This window comes from Aythya ferina (assembly GCF_964211825.1).
Source record: "Aythya ferina genome assembly, chromosome: 6".
Taxonomy (NCBI): Eukaryota; Metazoa; Chordata; class Aves; order Anseriformes; family Anatidae; genus Aythya; species Aythya ferina.
In genome coordinates, this window is record NC_140303.1 from 10,801,925 (window position 1) to 10,820,979 (window position 19,055).

Sequence of the window (19,055 nt, forward strand, 5' to 3'; positions counted from 1 at the left end):
GCATTCTTTCCAGGCAAACCTGGCTAAGAACCCGGTTTGTTACAAGCCAGAATGAGATCACTTTTTTAGTCAGAATCTCAACAATTCTGTTTATTCCTTGATACTACTGCCAATAAGAGCTCTGAACTTCCCAGGTTTGAGAGTGATAGAGTTTATTCATTTAGCACGTTCTCTTCCCTAAAGAGAAGAGGGTGATTACTGCAACTGTGCTTTAATGGCCCTCTAGTTTAATCACAGTAGTTGGATCAGTTCTCAGCTACCGAGACAAGTGGCTTTCTTCCATTTCACGTGGATCAGAGCTGGTTTGCGACGCCCGTCGCAAGTGTGCAAGCACTCACTGATAAAGCTTGCTGCCTGCCTGACAGAAGATGATGCCGGGAGGCAAGGTCACATATGCAGAAGGGTCACGTAAGGTTCTTTGCTAGAGATATGGAATATTTGAAGTTAAGAGCCTCTTAAGTAGCTAATTTCACACTTGCAATTTGTAGATATAAATAAGATCAGTTGCACCAAAGTCTAGCAAAAAGAGCCTGCATTAAAGGTCTCTAGAAAATATTGAAAAAAGAAGGTTTTAGTTTAATACCACTGCATTTTAGCTTGATGCCACCACATTTAGCAAGAATACTGCCTTTTTTTTTCCCCCTCATTAGCAAGAACAGTAAAGCATCACCACTTATACTGATCCTTATTACTTCACTGAACATCTGCCCCAACCTCCTCACCTTGCAGTGTGTAAGGAGCAAGCAGGTTAAAAGGGAGCCCACTCTAACGACATCATTAATTGACCTTTAATACGACTGTAGCTACTAGTACTGGAAATAAAGAAAACATTATTTGCAAAATTTAAGATCAGAGCCCTATAATCCTTGTTCATGCAAGTCTTATAGGTTTATAATGAAACTAACCGCATCAGCAAGAACAATTTAAACAGGGTGAAGTACGAGACAAACTGGATGCCAAGAACATGTTATAATCACCCACAGATGCCCAGGGGTAGCTCTCAGTAACTCAATTAGCCTCAGTGGAGTTTTGTTGGATTTGCATTAATAAAGCAAAGAGCAAGGGTTAGCCACAAAAATCTTTCAGAACACCTAAAAGCAATTTAGCAAGATATGAGAGCAACAAAGATAAAATACTACACATCCAAGATCTGGTAGAGACCGCAACTGAAATTTCCTCAGCTCACTCCGCACTGGGTTTTAAGACTTGTATGCAGATTGAGTAAAGCTTGATGAGATTATTTTACTAGGAAAGGAAGAAAACTGGACTGAGACAAGGTCTTAGAGGAATTTTGCACAGGTAGCTTCAATTTGCTTTCCTCAAGAACATTCTTTCCCATGCTTTGGCAGAGACCAGTATTTCATTATTTGTTTTTAATCTTCTCCTATCAACCTATAAAGTAACTTTAGAACTGCAGATTTTCAGAAGCAGGGTAGAGATTTCACTTTGTGAAACAGTCCATTTTTTCCTAAAGATGGAAATGCCACAAGATGCTGCAGAGACTAAGATGAACTTCCTTAAGAACAGGAGTTAACAAGTTAATCCAGATGATATTTATTAAAGATGATGGAGCAGATGCTTAGCAAGTCCTTAAACATTGATTCCCAGAAGCCAGGAGCACGTAATATGTAAATCATCTCTTCATTTGGAAAACAAAAACCCCACAAATATCCTGTCTTCTTTAAGAAACCACCACCTCCCACAGCTGTTTTCTAGACTGAACAAAGTTAACTGGAGGTAGCTGAGGTGCAGAGGTTAGGTTAAGTTTTACTGCCAGTGCTCATCCTCACTCTGCATCTTGTCACATGCTTTTAAATCAAGAAGCTAACACTCCCCCATCCTTTTCCTCACAAGGGGCCTCCTTAATGTAAGGTTTTCTTCAAAAGTGAACTAGAATGAAAGGACTCGTTAATTAAGAACTGAACTTCTGGATGACACAGAACAGAACTGAGGGGGCACTGGAAACAGATTCTTTTTCCTCTTGACCTTATTTCAAACTAGTCTACCCCCCAGCCATGCAGACAAAGGCTAACACCACATTCCAGACATTCGCACCCCCATTTTCTCCTCTGGAAATGCCAGCAGCTGCAAAGTCCAAATTTGTGCAGACTTTGACACAAAACTGCTTCCTTACCTTCCAGAAGGTGCCATCCACTGTAGGAACAGAGAAGTTTAGACCCTATTGACATGAAACAACCCTCGCTGCTGCACACCCAACACAAGAACGCACACGTGCATGTTACATCTTTCTACACCTGCAGCTGAAATGTGTCCAACTACAGAACAAGCAGGAAACTCCAGTGGTCAAAAATTTTAGGCTGCTTTAAGGAGAAAGAGCTTTGTCTCAGGTAACATCTTTATCTAAAAGATATTTATGTGTGGAAAGAAGACAACTGAGCCTAAGAGCTCAAACAGGCTTTGCACTTCCCTTGTCTAACAGCATAAACAAGGACGCTCCAAGAAATTCAGGAAGATGCTTTTGCTTGAAATGTCAGTCATGCAGTCCCCTGGCTCCTCCAGCCAACTCCCAGTTGTTCCAAGTCCTTACAGGAAACACAGGATTTTTTGCATTCTTGTAAGTGATCAGAGCTGAATCATTGATGCTGTTCCAGGTAAGTAAAACAGATGAAGGCGTCAGCAGATATTTTGAATTCTCCCAGAATTTGCAGCAAAGACTGACACAAGTTTGTTTCAGTGAGCGTTATTACCGAGACAGTTTTTCATTCCCTGCTTTAACAGATAACAATCAGAGCTTCAGAAAAAAAAGAACAGCTGAAAAGCTATTAAAGATTTCTGCTGGTTTTAATTACCTTGTTCTATGATCTACAAAAAGCACAGAGGAAATAAAATAATACTTGAATCTTTGTCTCAGGCTACTTGCAGAGGGATAATGATATGCTACTTTGTGCCCTATTACAGTCCCAGAAATAATGAGGGCAATAAAATAATGAAACCAATGAAAAATATGGCCAAGGGCAAGGAGCACAGTGACAACAGTGTCTGAATTGAATTCTGTGCTGTTCTGAAAGCGGATATATTGCTGACAGTGTATTATGTATGGAAAATATTGAACTGCAACTGGTAAGGAGAAATTTTTCTTCTAAAATTGCATAGCAATGGCATCCTTTCATCTTAAAGCTTCCACCTGAAGACAAAAGGGAAGCCTCAAACTGAAGATATATGTAATTTAAATCCTGCCTCTCTAATTCTTAGGAGGCCTTATGCTTTGCTCAAATTCTGGTGGAAAATTCCATATTACATTGCTGGAGGATGTTTTATATGTGTATAGATGTGTAAGCAGAAGCATCATACAATTATAAAGACAGATTCAAGCAAATGAAGGAGACTGCTTTTTGCTATAATGGAAGAGTTAACATAAGAAATATACTTCTTTTTTTTCAAGCATGCAACATTTTTTAAAAAGTGGAATAATAATGTGCAGGCTAAAAATATAACTTTAGAAATAACAGTTAAACAGCTTACCTTCTGGTAAGAAAAAAAAACCTTACTGTTATGATAGTCAGCATTTCATTAAGGGCTACACTGAGCTTTGTTTTTCAAATAATTCAATGTTGTTTTTGAACACGAATTTAGAATTTACTTTAAGTGTGCAGTTTGGAACACCGAAATATAAAGAACACCTCCAATTTATTTGCAGTGGCTATGAAAGAAGTAAGCCCGAGTACACATACACTTTTGGAAGTTTATTTGCATCTCTTGTGAGTTATCCAAACAGAAGTCAAAAAGCCATGATAAATAAAGAGAGAAAGTTATGAAGAAGAAAAGCAAAGACCTCCTTTCCTTAGACAAATGTTCCATCAGCAGGAGTCCCATTATTTGTTATAACAATCTTTAACTTGTAATGACTCTGAAGAAGACTAATAACAGACTGGTGGGAACAGATGGAGTAGTGCTGTTAATTATAGGCACTTAGCTGCATCAGACCCCATGAGTTATTACTAACACTTCCCACTAGGGAGGAGAATCACTCGCTTTTAAGTAGTATGTTGCTTACTAAGCTGGGAGCATTAGCAGTCGGGATTGTACTAATCAGTACTCTAACGCCACAAAACAAAACTCAGCTGCAAACAAAAAATATGAAAATATTCACTAAATAACCCCCACGCTAATCTATTTTTTTTTTTAATCACACTTCTAAAAATAAAGTTCTTCCACAAAGATTTAAACTCAGGTCTCATTAATTTAATCTCCCTACTACTGAGCTGAAGAAAGCTACATACCTTTACCAGCAACATTACTTTTCCAAGCAACTGACTAGCAAGAAGATAAAAGTAAAGGAAAACAACCCTAATGCATACAGTGTAGGTATGCAGACCTCCTGAACCAAGTGAAGCCAATAACCTGCATCAAAGTGATTCACCACACGAAAGTTTTTCAGTCTTAAACAGGATACTGTTCCAGATGACCTGAACACACCCTTTTCCAGTTACCCAACCCAAAAATCGCCTCGAAGCCTTTGAGTTTCCTGCTGCATTCCCACCCCTTTGCTATCAGCAGAGCATCTGGAGGCTATTAAACCCATCTGCTTAAGCATAAACAGTTTTTCTCCGTGTTGGAAGAAGTTACTGCTATTTTGCAAAAGTCACAGTAAAAAACAACACTGTTTTCCTTTTGCAAACGCTTAAGGCTCCAAAGAGAAGCTACTGTAGGCATTGCAGAAAACACCCGAGAGTACACAGATTCAGCAGACCCTTTAAAACATCATGGAACAAATCTATCAGGAAGCCAAATGAACACTAAAAGAAGTCCAACGTTCAGAGTCTGATGATGTGCCTTATTTGAAAGGCTACTCTGCACCTTTTGAAGCATTAAGCAGTGCTTTCGAAAACATTAGCGAATGTGGAAAATTCAAACCGTTAAAGAATCCTCACACTCTGTTTAGTCACACAGTAAAAAACTGGAATGAAATTTGTCTATGAGTTTTCCATGGATAATTAACTCATTTGTTGTGTGGTTATTAGCTAAAAGGACTTAGCCACGAAGGTCAAGGGGAAGAAGATGGCTTTTACAACTCCACTGAAAGCCGATACTAACAAGTACATTAGAAATTATAAGAACCAGAACTCAAGGTCTAACTCCGCGGCACAGCCATATAGCAAAGCACGCGCTCTATAAAAACTAATGATGGATTACATGACAGACAACACAAAGACAACTTGCATGCTAAGGGGATACTGTGCAAAACATCTTTCCTTGGAGGTTACTGTCGTAGTGGAAGAACATTCATCTGCACAGCTCATATGTACAGAAACAAAAAAAAGTAATGTGATTTGTGTGTGCTGTTAGAAGAGAGCTATCCCTGGTAGCTCCTACCTGCAGAGGCAAGGAGCCTGGTAACTTTCTCAACCAATATAAAAAAGTACAAAGAGAGGCTGAAATCAGCTGACTGCAAACCTTTGGTTATAAATTCTAACTCTCAAAAGATCTCAGTTTTTATATAAACAGGCAAAACCTTACCTTCCTACAGGCTTTGATCATTTATCTGAAGCAAAAATTTCCTATCAATTTCAATGCAAGCTGCTCGTAAGAAATTCAGGAATTTGATAGATTCCTTCCCTACTCTTTCAGGGTATTTCTCCAGGATCTTCAAAATCACCCTTAAGGTAGCACTGAACAAGTTCATTCCCCACTGCTGCTTTGACCAACTCGATGTACCTGGTACTGCAATGCACACACTTACCAAGGAAAAAGTAATTGAATTTAACAAAAATCTCCTCATTCAGGAGCTTGCAACCCCAAAACCTCACACTTTCTGTTAAGCTGGGGTGAGCGTGCACTGTCAGGATGGCCGAGCGGTCTAAGGCGCTGCGTTCAGGTCGCAGTCTCCTCTGGAGGCGTGGGTTCGAATCCCACTTCTGACAAGGAGCTGTTCTTTTCAAAACCCACTGGGACAGAGCCCTGGGCAAGCTGCTTGCAGGGGTTCCCTGCTTGAGCAGGGCGTTGGACCAGATGAGCTCTAGGGGTCCCTTTCAACCTCAACCATGCCGTGAGATTCTGTTACGTGTCAACATAATGTTATCTCCGTGTGGCATTGGGTGCTATTAGGGAAGTTGTTGGAAAAGAATTTTATCCACCATTCCATTTTTAAAAAGAACTCCATATACTTAATACTTACAGTCAAACTTGAGGACCCAACACCCAGTCAGAACAGCCATCATACATTTGACGGTGCTTGGCATCGGAACGTCAGGGATAACAAGATGAGTTACTAGGAAAAAAGATTACACCAGGAGAAATAAAAGCACAAAAATCAGAACCATGCCTGAAAAGCAATCAGTTACTATTTAAGAATAAGCTGGAATTTATTTGTACTGGAAAGAGTGGTTGTGATTTTTGAGACTAAGCTACAAATATGTAGAAGTGCTATTACAGGTTTTGTGGGTTTCAACATGTTCTTGCTGTGCAAAAGGGAAGTCACATTTTTACAGCTCTAAGCTAACACTTAGATCTTTGAAGAAGGCTCAGGTTTATGGGGTGTTTTCATCAATCCTTTTAAAATTATCTGACTCTGACAAGGATCTTACTGTGGGATCTCACTGTTTTAACACACAGCTAACAGAACTCAACTCAGCTCAGGAGCAGTATTCAGGGTGTGAAGGGATGCAGGGGAAAAATTACCTTAGCATTTCCTTCACAAACAGAAGCATCACTCCAAAGAAAACTTAATAGGAAGGATTAACACCCCAAAAAAGAAGGAAGTGAACCCAGTAATTCAGCTTCATCACCTTAATAAAGAACACCAAAATCTGAAGGAAGGTAGCACATTCGCAGAAAGTTGTCAACTGTCAGTGATACACTGCCAAGAGGCACCATTTACATAAGGCTTCTAGAAGGTAAAAAGCTTTCAGGATGTCTCAATATGAGCAGAGAACTTAATGATGCTAAGAAGTGTAAAGAGAAGAGGTCTCTGAGCAAGATTTACGGATTTTAAATAACAGGCAGTATCTTGTCAGACTGTGGCTCCCCAAGAAGTCTCCTGCCCCAGGAACCACAAAGGCTTAATGTGTTTACATGCAACACACCACACCATTATTCAACTACTGCTATAACTGCAGTAATTTAATAATGATAAAAAGAATTGTTGCAGCCAGGATCCATGGATAAAGTGCAGAACTGTAATCATTTATCACATTTGGACAGAGACATTTCAGCATAACTACATACCTGTGCTGTTAAATTCGGTGCACCTTCGAGCCTTCAGGACTGTCACTAGCTTGTTCAGCAGTTTCTGTTGCTCTGAACTAAGACTGCTCCCCAGTATGCCAAGAGGCCCATCTCTTGCCTGGCTTGTGCTCTGTGACTGCATGAAGAGAAAATCCTATGTAAGCTGAGTGTTTGGGAACAAAGAAAGCAACTAACTTGCTTGGCAGCTTTATTTAATGAAGAGTAAGCATTCTGAAAAACAATTCATGGCAGGCTTAGTGGACAGTGTCCATAATTAAATCGCTATAAAAAAACAGTTCCAGAGAAAAAAGCTTGATGTTAGAGGTGCTTTATTTAGTTTATGGAAGTTAACAAAACCGGCTTGTGCATCAGCCTTTTTTTTTTTTTTTTTTTTTTTTGAGAAGACTGCTGTGTGCACATTTAGCTGGTTGAACATTATGTAAACAGCCCTGCTGACTTCAGCGTTGAAGGAAGAGAAACATTTCCCAATAAAATAATAAAATCTCCTTCTTGTAGGGAAGTGTGAGTTACCTGTATAATTAACATCTGCATTTTCTTTTACTGAGAAGTCCCTAATACATTACTGTGGGAATAATGAATGGTTAAGTTTAATTCAGATTAATTCAAATGATGATGATTGATCAAGTTTCATGCTGATAAGGGTGTGATACTTCAGCTCCTGGGTCTTGGTATGTACTCCCAGATCCCATAGTACATACCTTTGAGACCCAGGTACCCTAAAGCCTCGGGTTTTGGATCAAGTCCTCCATATGAGCTGGTGGTAACCTTCCACTGGGCACACACTCATTCCAAAGCCAATGCAAAATCTGTTTAGCTTGTGACAGAAGAGCTGTATTGTCTTGCATTTGCTGCAGTCATACTTTTGTTGATGTAGCTGCAACAGTTTTCTTTTGGTCAACAGACATTTTACTACCTCAGTGGGGTGGGATCATAGCAGGCTGTACTCCCTGAAGTAGATTAGGACTGCTTGTGTACGCCAGCTCAGTTTAATCACATTTCATTAGGGAGCACAAAGCATTTCATAATGATAAGTCTAGACAACTTGCTTTTGGTCACAAATCCATAGAAGTCTTTGGCAAAATTAAAAATAAAAAAAAAAAAGAAAAACAAAAATGATACCCCCAAAGCTGTTTTCAGCTACTGAGCTGATACCTTCATTGCTGGACAAGTGACAATATTGAAACAATGCAAGAAAAGCAGGTGGAGCAAGGACCACCACTGTTTTCAGGCAGTTTGGCAAATAGAGCAAATTTAAATATGCAGAAAAATACTAACAGCGAAGTTCAATCAACAACAGTTCAGGAATAACTGTATTTATTCTTCTACAATGAAACCCCACTGCAAGAAATACCTTTTGCTTTCCCAGATACAGCTACTATAATGCCAAATACCACAGCTTGTAAGTGTCCTACATGTAGGCTGGAAATACTAAACAAGGTCCCCAACCTATTTTAAATCCCCCTGTAAAGGCAGGGACTTAAATAATCTACCCAGGACCAAGCCTTCATCACTTACAGCATAAACTTAGGTGTTTTATTTGTTTGTTTGTTTGGTTTTTTAAGTAAAAAAACCTACCACACCAAACACTTACCTCAGACAGCTGGCTAAGTGAAAATGATTCATTCTTCACTGGTAACATTAGCACAGACTTCATCTTTTCACTCTCTGCATAGTCCACAGGCCGCAGACCAAATATATTACTGGCAAAACAAGCACAGATGGGTTTAAGTAAATAAAATGTGACTTGATTCTTAACTAACTGGGCACATTAGCTGGGTAGCTTCCCCACCACCACTTTCTTATTAATATGTAATTTCAGCTAAAAAAAACACAAAGCTTCAAATAAGAACTGCATCCAAGACAGATGGATACTGAATTACAAGCTGCTGCATTCAGCTGAGGAATAAGGGGCGTTCAGAGCACTGTGTTAAGTAAACCACAGTCCTTGTTACACTCTTTAGAGATGCATTGATACCATCCACAAGACCCAGAAATTTCAGCTTTAATCTTCTCATTGGCATCACGAAATGAAGAAAGCGCATTTTTGGCTTACCCCTTTGCCATCAAAGAAATATCAGAAGATTCTTCCAACTGTGCTAAACACTGGAGCTTGATGCAGTTACGCTTTTATGGGAAAAGCTATCTGCATTCTTCTTGGGAGCTGGAACTCCCTCCTACTTCCAGAATTTGAGTAAGCACCTTATTTTCCTTAGCATGCTGGTCCACAGAACACATTACAGCCAATTCATTCAAATTTGACTTGGTTTGGTAATTTTGTTGAAAACTATCCATCCTGCGTGGCATCTCGGTTATTAGACATGCTTCAAGACCCCTTCCCTCCCACATTCTTCTACCATCACTCAGACAGACACGATTTGCTATAAACACAACACCAAGCACAGGCACGGCTTCCATCTCCTCTTCACATGACGTTGCAGCTGCAGGACAGTAGCAAGCAGAGGAAAGTATGAAACCAGTGTAACTGTTGTTAACAAGCAATCCTCTGTCAGCACTTCTGGGAGCTATCCTGCTTGCTTTGCCCTTTGCGGGAATAATGCCTATTCTAGCTGATCCTCTTCTCCCCACCTCATGTAGCTCTGGCTCTTAAAAGGCACAAGAAGAGCTCATTATGAAGGGGAAGCTTGTCACAAGAACAAAGCCCCGGCTTGGTACCTGAAACCTGGCAAGTTTCATCATCAAATGATGAAACATTTAAAGAGGTCAGCAAACTGCTGCATCTTTGAAGTGCTGGCTCTCAGCGAGCCACGTGTTCCCATGCAGAGTGAGAATCCAGGAGGATTTACAGGGAATCCCACGTAGGGCCGTAACCCAAGGCAGCCCCAACAGAAGCTCAGATCATTGAAGTCTCCACCCTGACTCAGCTGGGGGGCTTTGGCCAGTGCACAGCTAAGAGCTGGGTCTGACCCCAGCTCCTTTCTGTGCTCCTGGCTGAGCACGGCTTGCTAACAGAAGCTCTTGGGAACACTACAATCCACTCAAATCCCACACAGGAGATTCTGGTATTTTACAATTTCTCCTTTCACATCATTGCCAAAGTTGAGCTCTCCGGTGTTAATAATGAGCAAAGAGCCAGCCTAATACAAATTCTGCAGACTAAAAGATAATTGGTTAAAGCTCAGCCCAGGCCTGGGAGTTGTAGCCCATTAAATATTGTCATGCTGTTCCTGCTTTGCCATGCATCATCAGGATAGCTTTTGCCTTTTCTTTAAATAAGGGTCACATTCCACTCAGACTGCTGTAGGACAGCTCCTCTGAACAATGCTTCCAGAGAAACAACAGCGGCACGTACGCTGAAGTCATCTTTAGGCTAGATGGCTGACCTTCCACTGGGAAAAAAGTGGGAGGGAAAAGAAACCACGGCATGTTAGCTGGAGAAATTTGGGGGTGTCCCCCCCCTAAAGTTACAGTAAGATCCTTGACCACTGAAAAAGCACTTCATGAATGCTTACCTTCAGGCCAACGCAATTAAATATACATGTTAACATTCAACAAACATGTTTTGCTAATTAAACTGCACAACCAGGAGCCCAAGCTACTCTCCTTCTATTCACTTAACTGTTTCTTCATCTCTCCCTTCCCAGGTTTCAGAACATTTTAATCTCTTCTTACCAGAGCACTGCAGAATGCTGTCCTGTCACTTTGCAGCAAAGAACTACCGGCTGGTCACAGGATGTTAAGGTCACACGGTTAAAGTGCACCGTGACAAGCCTGTGAGATCACACCTGAAAAAAATGCACAACAGCCCAAGCAATGGGCTTAAGTGTTGTGGATATCTGTATCAAAGCAGCTTGCTGACCTTAAAGAAAGAGAAGAAAGGGGAGCCGAAAAGTGAGAAGTTCTTTTACAAAATAAAACTAAGATGAGGAACACATCCAGACAACAGATTTCAAGTATGGTATTGTTTTAATCCGTGCCTCCTGTTCATAGAGGACAAAAAACATTGTTCTTTTTTACTTCGGCACCCACTAACCACCCAAAAAATGATCATAAACAGAAAGAAAATAGCTCTCTGTTCAGCTGGTACCATTACTGATGTACCTAAGGAACCCTTTTTAATATGGTAGGAACATACGTTGGTTCTTAAACCTATGAGCAGGTTTGGCAAAAAAGATGTGCTCAAATCTGTCTTTATTCAACACCAAGCTGAAGAATGAGACCCTCCACCTTGTTCAGGAGTAAAAAATTGATCCAATTCGTGAAGTAAAAGCGAGTGGCAAACACAATAGGTCCATTCTGTCACAGAAACAGCTTTTTTTTTTTTTCCTACAAGTATCAGTAACTGCTTATCTCTCCCTAATCTAGGTCTGGGTTTGTTGAGAATGGGTCCAGTCCATGTGGCCGCTGAGCAGGATGAGTCTCACCCTCAGAGGGAAGAGGGCCAATTGTGTCTCTAAGACAGAAATAAACACCTCTGGTGCTTATGCCAGAATACAAGGTCTCCAAGGCATACTTCTTTCTACCAGAGTGTAAGCGAGCTTCCTATAAGTTGATTTAAACATTCAAGGGTCAGATGTATCCTTTGATGCAAACATTCTCTTATTAGTCACTCATCAAGGCAGCAAATAGTCAGCAGAGGGCTCTCAGGGCTAGAACAAATTCCCATCAAAGAGTGGGATATCTGTGCTGAGAACAAAGAGGAGCCCAACGAAGAGCAACTCAATATCAGTTGCTGAGCATGACTTAGTTGAGATGACAGGTGATATCTTAAGGACTGACAGATCAAAGAACTTTCTATGAGAAGCTTTAAAAATGGGATTCGGTTCAAGGTGCAACACTGCTGAAGTCTTAGCCGGAAAGTCCACAGAGCTGAATTGCTGTAGTCAAAAAGAAAGGCGAGTTACCTTCTAAATGTTTCAGGAAGCTTTCAGGAAACAAGTGACCACAAGCAAGCAATCACTATGTAATACTTCGTAATCATGAGTTTTTAGCTGCTACACTTTGACACCAAATATTATTTGCTGTTCCACAGCCGAGCAAAGCCCAGGCTTTATCCCAGCCCCAGAGGAGAGCTCAGTACTGAAGGGAAGTCCTGCAGCCAGGTGCCAGCACAGCCCCAAAAACACCAATCCCCATGGGGAAATCTGATCAGTTTTGGTCTCCCATGTCAGCATTCACATCTGAGTAGGTAAATTAGCAAAAAATTTTGATTCTGACAAAAGGAAAAATGAAGTCATGTAGCCAGAAAGCCCATCTTACGCACCCAAACAGGGCTAGGGTTTCCAATTAACCTGCTCTCAGCAGGAGGCTCCAATCTTGCACGTAGCCAGTGAAGTCCCTGCACTGTCCTGACCAAGAAAATGCAAAGTTATGTGTCATGGGTCCAACAGCTCCTGGAATTACTCTCAGGTTTTAATAGCTTTTACCTCTCTGCCATTCATAATTGGGGACTGCAGTCTATCCCTAAGCACTCCCACAGGCTTATTGAGAATCAGATTCAACTATTCAAAGACAGCTAACATCTTAAAAAATAGGGCAACAACAGTTTTTACTAATGCTAAACTTATTGTGCATGAAGAACTGGCAAGATAGCCCATTTGAGTGAAAGCATTTAGGAAGTACTGTGAAATTGCAAATGCACAGATCTAATTTTTCAAATCACTTGGCTTGCTGTGAAGCAAGGAAAAAAGACAGAAGTTGAGAGAGTGAGCACATGAAAAAAGCTATAAAAATATAAATTAGCTATGTGTAGGAGATTAACTTACAAAAATTAACTAGACCAGCGGGACAATTAATAGGTCCACTGGTCCATATAATATTTTTCATTTGCAGTTCATGTCTTTCCCAGTCAGTGAAAACTTCGACTGGTAAATGAAGTGCCACAACTACTAAACCTTACAGATTTCCAAAAAGTTATTTTGCCAAGGAACACTGAAATCCTAGGATAGCTTTCTGGAAAGAAGTGTACCTCTCACCTGTTTTCTCTTAGTCCAAAAGACACGCAGCTGCTCCATATGATATGGTTCCTTCTCATATTAATATACAAGGGAGAGGAAGAGACTGGACTGAGGTACATTCAGAATGAGATGCTCTGGATGTGTCTGCAAACCTGGCCACCTAAATCTGAAGTAGCAAAGCCTCAGCTCTCTGATGGCTAGGCTTGTGCTGCTATCTGTGTGCTTCATGAATTGAGGCTCATGGAAAAGCAGCTGTGTTTGCTCCCAGGCAAATCTTACATCCCTCTACAGCCCAGTAGATCTTACCTGCCTTGAGGCCTGCAGTTAAACACCATCCAACTTTACAATAATATTTTATCTTGCACAATCAAGCATCACAGTAAAATTCAAAACTACTGCTCTAAGCAGGCTATTTAACATAAGCTTTGCTTTTATTCCAATAGATTAACTCCCCAGCACACGGGGGACATTAAAACACAACTGAGTTATTTCTACGGTCAAAACAGCTGCAAGACATCAGCCACTTGTGGGGAGTTTGATGTTATATATCCCAGATAACATCTGAATACATTTATCATGCTCACAATTTACTCAGGTTAGCTAAAGAAAGAGAGTAACCACAGTGAAATACTCAAATGTTCCCCCTCCCCTCCCCTGCAAGGTAATGAATCACTATAATATGCTAGGGTAAAGAGGGCCCTCTCCTGGGCTGAAAGTTAGCTTACCGAGCACCTGGGGAGTCCACGCAACGACCAAAATGAACTTCATAAAAAGACTTAATGCAAAGATTTAGTAGTTCAGCAAAATTTGTTTGGGATAGTCCTAGCTTACAGACTGCATGCCTTTAAAGTTAAGGCACTCCTCAATTACACTCCTAAGTAAAACAAATGTTTGAGAGCGCCTGCAAGTTCTGCTCATCACTGCTCAACTTCCACTTTAAAGATCCTACAGTCAGAACATGGAAATCGTTAAACCCTATATGAAGTACAAAGAGGGCAGTTATAACTAATCATCCCCAAAAGACCAATATTTGCATTATCTGCAGCGATCACCCTGTTATCGCCTCCTGTTTTTACAGCTGTGGTCTGCAGGTCTCAGGGATCCAGGAAAACACTCTGAAGAAAAGCAAGCTTCTTGTCAGAGTTGCGACTTCATTATAAGGATTCCTGCATCCACTAGGGAAAAAAAAATTTCTATACTGAAGAGGTTTCAAATCCACTTACCTAGACAAATCCAACCACTGTTTAATTAGTACTATACCTTCCAGAGTCACTGGCAGGAAAAAGATTTGCAAAGTCATGGTCCTGGCAAGGATCAGAGCCCAATTTGTTGAAAACTAGCAGGGCTCTGTCAAACAGGGAGGCATAAAACATTTTCAGAAGGCTCAGCCATGTTGTTCTTATTTATATTGTTTCTTGATAACATTTGAAAGAGGTCAGTAAAACGTTACTATTCAAGCCTGAACATTTCACTTTTAGATCTCTTCCTCTTTATGTCTCTCATGCTCTCTGTAAAATGGAAGAAGCATCCTCACCTCATCACTACAGTAGGAACATGCACAGTAACACTTCAGCAAGGGAGAGAGAATCTTCTACAGAAGATCTGGAGGCCTCACTTTTTCCAGAGGAGGGCGGACTGGATTTTTGCCAAAGGAATGAAACAGATCAAGGAAGACTAGACATGTTCCCCAAAAGATTTTAAGAAAAAAAACATAAATATATATATTTATAAACACCACATGGTAGAGATTCCAAGCACCCTGGAGATTAAGTCAAGAACACTGCATATTTAGAAGTGGGTAAGAAGCCATTTGTGATGCTTAAAAGTACTGCAAGCAGCAGCTAGTTGCAAGCTGTGACCTACCCTGTGTCACGCTGTTTTAATACACAACTAAATATTACCTATATCCAGGAAAAGCCAAGCTAGAATTTAAGATTTACATAAATCTTTCTGTCCATGATTAAAAAGCTCCTGTTTCAATAGAAGGTCATGTTTGCTAATGCAGAATGAGCTGAAATAGGCTCGGCTTCATCTCAGTTTGTCTAAGCACATGCGGTAGAGGCTAAGGCTAAGATGAGAGCTGAAAAGCCCGCTGCTGGCATTTGGAGTCTCTGCCACGCCAATCCTCCATGCGTAAGTCCTGTCAAAAGCCTGCAAAGCTGGTGTCTGTGCTGCACTTTCAAACACCAGGCAGACAAGTGGGAAGCACCACCCAACTGGAGGCTAATACTCAAGTGGTTTGAAAATGAGTTTCTGAAGTTGTCAGCTTAAGGCGTAATGTGGTGGTCTTTGTTGTTCAAGAACAAAGCGAAGATGAACAACTGAACCTTGTTTTACTTGTTCACAGCTTTGGTGGTTTATTTTGTGTGGGGTTTTTCCCTTCTCTTCTCCAACTCCCATGTTTTCAAGACCAGGATTGTTTTTGCAAACCCTGCGCTTTTCCTCAGAACACCTCAGTTCTGCGATCTTTGAGAGTGAATATTGTGAGTTGAAGTGATTAAGCTGAACGTGTTTATGTTCCTTTATGCTCCTGGCAAGGAAATTCATGTCATGCAAGACTTCATCCTGTCTTGTTACTTTATACACACACACCCCTATTGACATGTGTTAGACTCAATTTTTAATATATAAAGCTCCTGGCATAACAGCAACACTACAACACCTAAAACTACATTTAGCACCTGATATAATAAGAGTTTGCAGGGTTATTCCTTACCTAACATACACTTTAGCACTTCCTATACATAAATGCCAAAATCTTCAGCAGGAATATCAACACAGATTCACTGAGAATGTGCCTAAGCCTTTTAGGAATTAGGAAGCGTACCAAGGATTAGTGCTTTGAAATGACAAAAAAAAAAAAAAAAGAAGAAAAAAATCTTCACAAACCTCAGTTTGTCTATGCCACTTAACAAGTTAAAAGAGACTGGACTGAAACACATTCTGCTAGCACGTAGTGTAAGGAAAGTAAAAGAGAAAAACAGCTGTAGCAGTTCAAAGCTCATATAGTTCAGTATCCCGTATCTGACAGTAGCTGTAACAAGATGCCAACAGAAAAGGGTGAAAATTGGGTAAATATGTTTTGTTACTTTCCTACTTTGGTCTCCAATTCTCCAGCTACTTATGACATTCTCAGAAAAGCTTCAGACAAAGTTCAAATGGAAACACCTACCTTGAAAAGGGGGATACAAGCATAACAGAACACGCATTTTACACCACCGCCACCACTTCTAATAATCACATCTATTACTAGCTTTGCTTCTTATTTACTTAACACACACCCTAGAGGCTGCAGATGGTGCCCCAGCTAAAGTAACTTTTCACGTCTACTTACACTGCATCGCGGGAGGCCCCGTGCAGAAGCAGCAGCTCAGCAATGCTCACGTGCCCGTTCTTGACAGCATCGTGCAGGGGCGAGTCGTTCTGATAGCCCGTGGTGTTCACCAGTGCTTTGTGTTGCAGCAGCAGCTCCACCACCTCTTTGTGCCCGTGGTTACACGCCTCGTGCTAGGAGGGGAAGGCCACGAGCAGTAAGGAAAGCAAACTCAAGCAGAACACAGTTCAGAGCAGGTACCTCGCATTCAGACACCTCTCAGCAGAAGGCCAGGGAAGACAAGGCAAGGATTCTGTATTACGTTCCCGACATGAATTAACCTTGAAACCTGGCACTAACAGCAAGCCTAGAGAGGAGCTGAACAAAGGCCAACTGTGTGCAAATTAGACCAGAGAGAACAAAGCCTCCCTGCTTACAGACTCACTCAAAAGTACTCCTTGGGAGAGAAAGAAGTCATCACCGAAAAAAACTTATTTACTTTAATTCAAGTATGCAATACTTTTTCATTCAACCACTTCATATATTTCCTAAATCATAAAGGAAAACACCAAGGGCATCAAGAACCCATAAAACATCTAAAATTATCTACAATTGATCCTTTTGTAGTTAGCATAGTTGCATTTTCTGCATTTGCAGAATCTCAGACAGATTTGTTGGCACGTTCTAACCTAGCAAAGGAGAGGTGGATTTGGCAGATCAATAGTTGCTAATAATAAGGTTTTACACTTTATCATTTCTCCACCTTGCACAATTCTTTGTCAGGTAAGTGTGTATAAAGGGAAGCAAAATATGAGAGTAGGGAGGGAATTAAAAGGGAGAGAGGGACAGATGGCAAGATGTCTACAACTCACCAGCGGTGTCCAGCCAGCATTGTCCTTAACATTGGGATCTGCCCCGTTTTTCAGCAGCTGTTCAACAGCTCCTAGGTCACCCTGCAAAATTAAGAAATAATGGTTATCATTAAAAGGTAAGGATGATACAGAACTGGAAGATGCAGAACTGTTGTCTCTGTCTCAGTCTACCTGCAATAAAAACACAATGGTGTAAGTCTTCCATTTGGAAACTGTCAGGGTAACAAAACCTCAACTGGTTTGGAACCACTATTTCTCATTGCTGCTCATTTAAAAGCACCTAGTTACTTCACACAAATATTTTAAAACTAAAAATCAGGTGCATAAGAGTCCGAACTCAGAATACTGAAATGGGCAGGTTTGTGCTGATTACTATCCACACACTAGAATTGACTGCAAGGTTAAGATCAGGAAGGTTTATTCAGAAGTTGCTTCTCATTCCAACTGGATGTTTTGTCTTTTATATCTAAATAACTGTCTAGAAAATGCATAGATAAAATAGATTAATAAGCCTGACGAGCTGCTAGAAATTTTTCCCCACAAGTCAAAAGAAAAAGGATTTCTATTTTACACTAAAATTACTACCCACGGTGAATCTTCCAGAAACTTTCTCTGACAGTTACTCTAAAAAACGGTTTTCGTTTGATTTTTGGAAAAAAAAAAATGCCACATTCAGGTTTTACTATAAGCAAGAAAATGTATGTGGAAAATACAAGAAACTGATGCAGAGATTATAGAAAAAGGAAAGAGGCCAAGCAGAAATAAGATGAAGGAAGCAACTGGGGAGAATTTGTGAATGTGAGGCTTTGATGTTCCTAAAGGCAAGCAGAAAACAAAGTTAGCGATAAGATTGGATCGTGTACAGGTGCAACTATAAATAGGCAAGGAGAAGCCTCCTGCAGAAGCTGAGGCAAGGAAATCTCTGCAGTGCAGGTCTCAAAGCAAGAAAAGAGTTCATTCCGTAATACAGAGTTCTGTGCCCTCATGCAGTGGCAAGTCAAGGAATCCCTGTTATTCCACAGCATACCTTAGAGAGAAGGGAGAAAATAATAAATTAAACCTTAAATACAACAAACATAAATTTAATCCCATTTTTTGTTACCAAGAAACACGGCTGATAAATAGAATAGCTTTAATCTGCGCTCCTTAGAGAAAATATTAAGTCATCAAACTCTGCTCAACAGAAATAAATCCAGCAAGCAACAAATGTAAACTCCAAATTCACCAAAAAAAAAGCTGGCTTTAAACTGTCAAGCAAATTAACACATGAGGGAAGCCTCGTGCATTATATTCACAGCCTGGATGTCCCAGCAAAACACTACATTTCAGAGCAATTAAAGCGTGTGCTGCTGCTAGAGTACTTTATGGTTGCAAGGTAACAGACACGCATCAAGTCTCGATAGTTATTCAGAAGCAGCTAAGACAGTGATCAGCATCAGATCTTCTCCTACAGAGAGAAGATACAATTATCTATAATAAGCGAGATCTGAGCTTATCATTTAAAGTTAAGTTTGCAAACACGTTCGGCAAGGGTTTGACATTTCAACAGTACTCCTTTAGAGCAGGAAGCATAGCTAATAATTTGTGTGGGCACTGGCGTATCAGAGCTTTTCAGAAGAGCAATGTAAATGTTGATTTGTAAAGCATCACTGGAGTTTTATCAAAGGAAGCGTCGCTGGCGTGGACAACAGTACAGCATCTGCAGAACGAAAACCAGGTCTAAGACAAAATTAGGAGACTGGCATTTTG

General features: G+C 40.5%; 1 protein-coding gene across 1 annotated transcript in view; it reads right to left on the bottom strand.

Annotated features, from left to right (window-relative positions):
- The window catches only part of BARD1 (BRCA1 associated RING domain 1), a 43,851-nt gene that overhangs the window by 6,538 nt on the left and 18,258 nt on the right, over positions 1-19,055 (bottom strand). The window contains exons 5-9 of the mRNA XM_084524427.1: positions 17,307-17,387; positions 16,456-16,628; positions 8,798-8,906; positions 7,186-7,321; positions 6,137-6,229 (exon numbers count right to left, since the gene is read on the bottom strand). Coding sequence (XP_084380553.1) covers positions 6,137-6,229; positions 7,186-7,321; positions 8,798-8,906; positions 16,456-16,628; positions 17,307-17,387 — 592 coding nt within the window. The remainder of the gene's footprint in view (positions 1-6,136; positions 6,230-7,185; positions 7,322-8,797; positions 8,907-16,455; positions 16,629-17,306; positions 17,388-19,055) is intronic.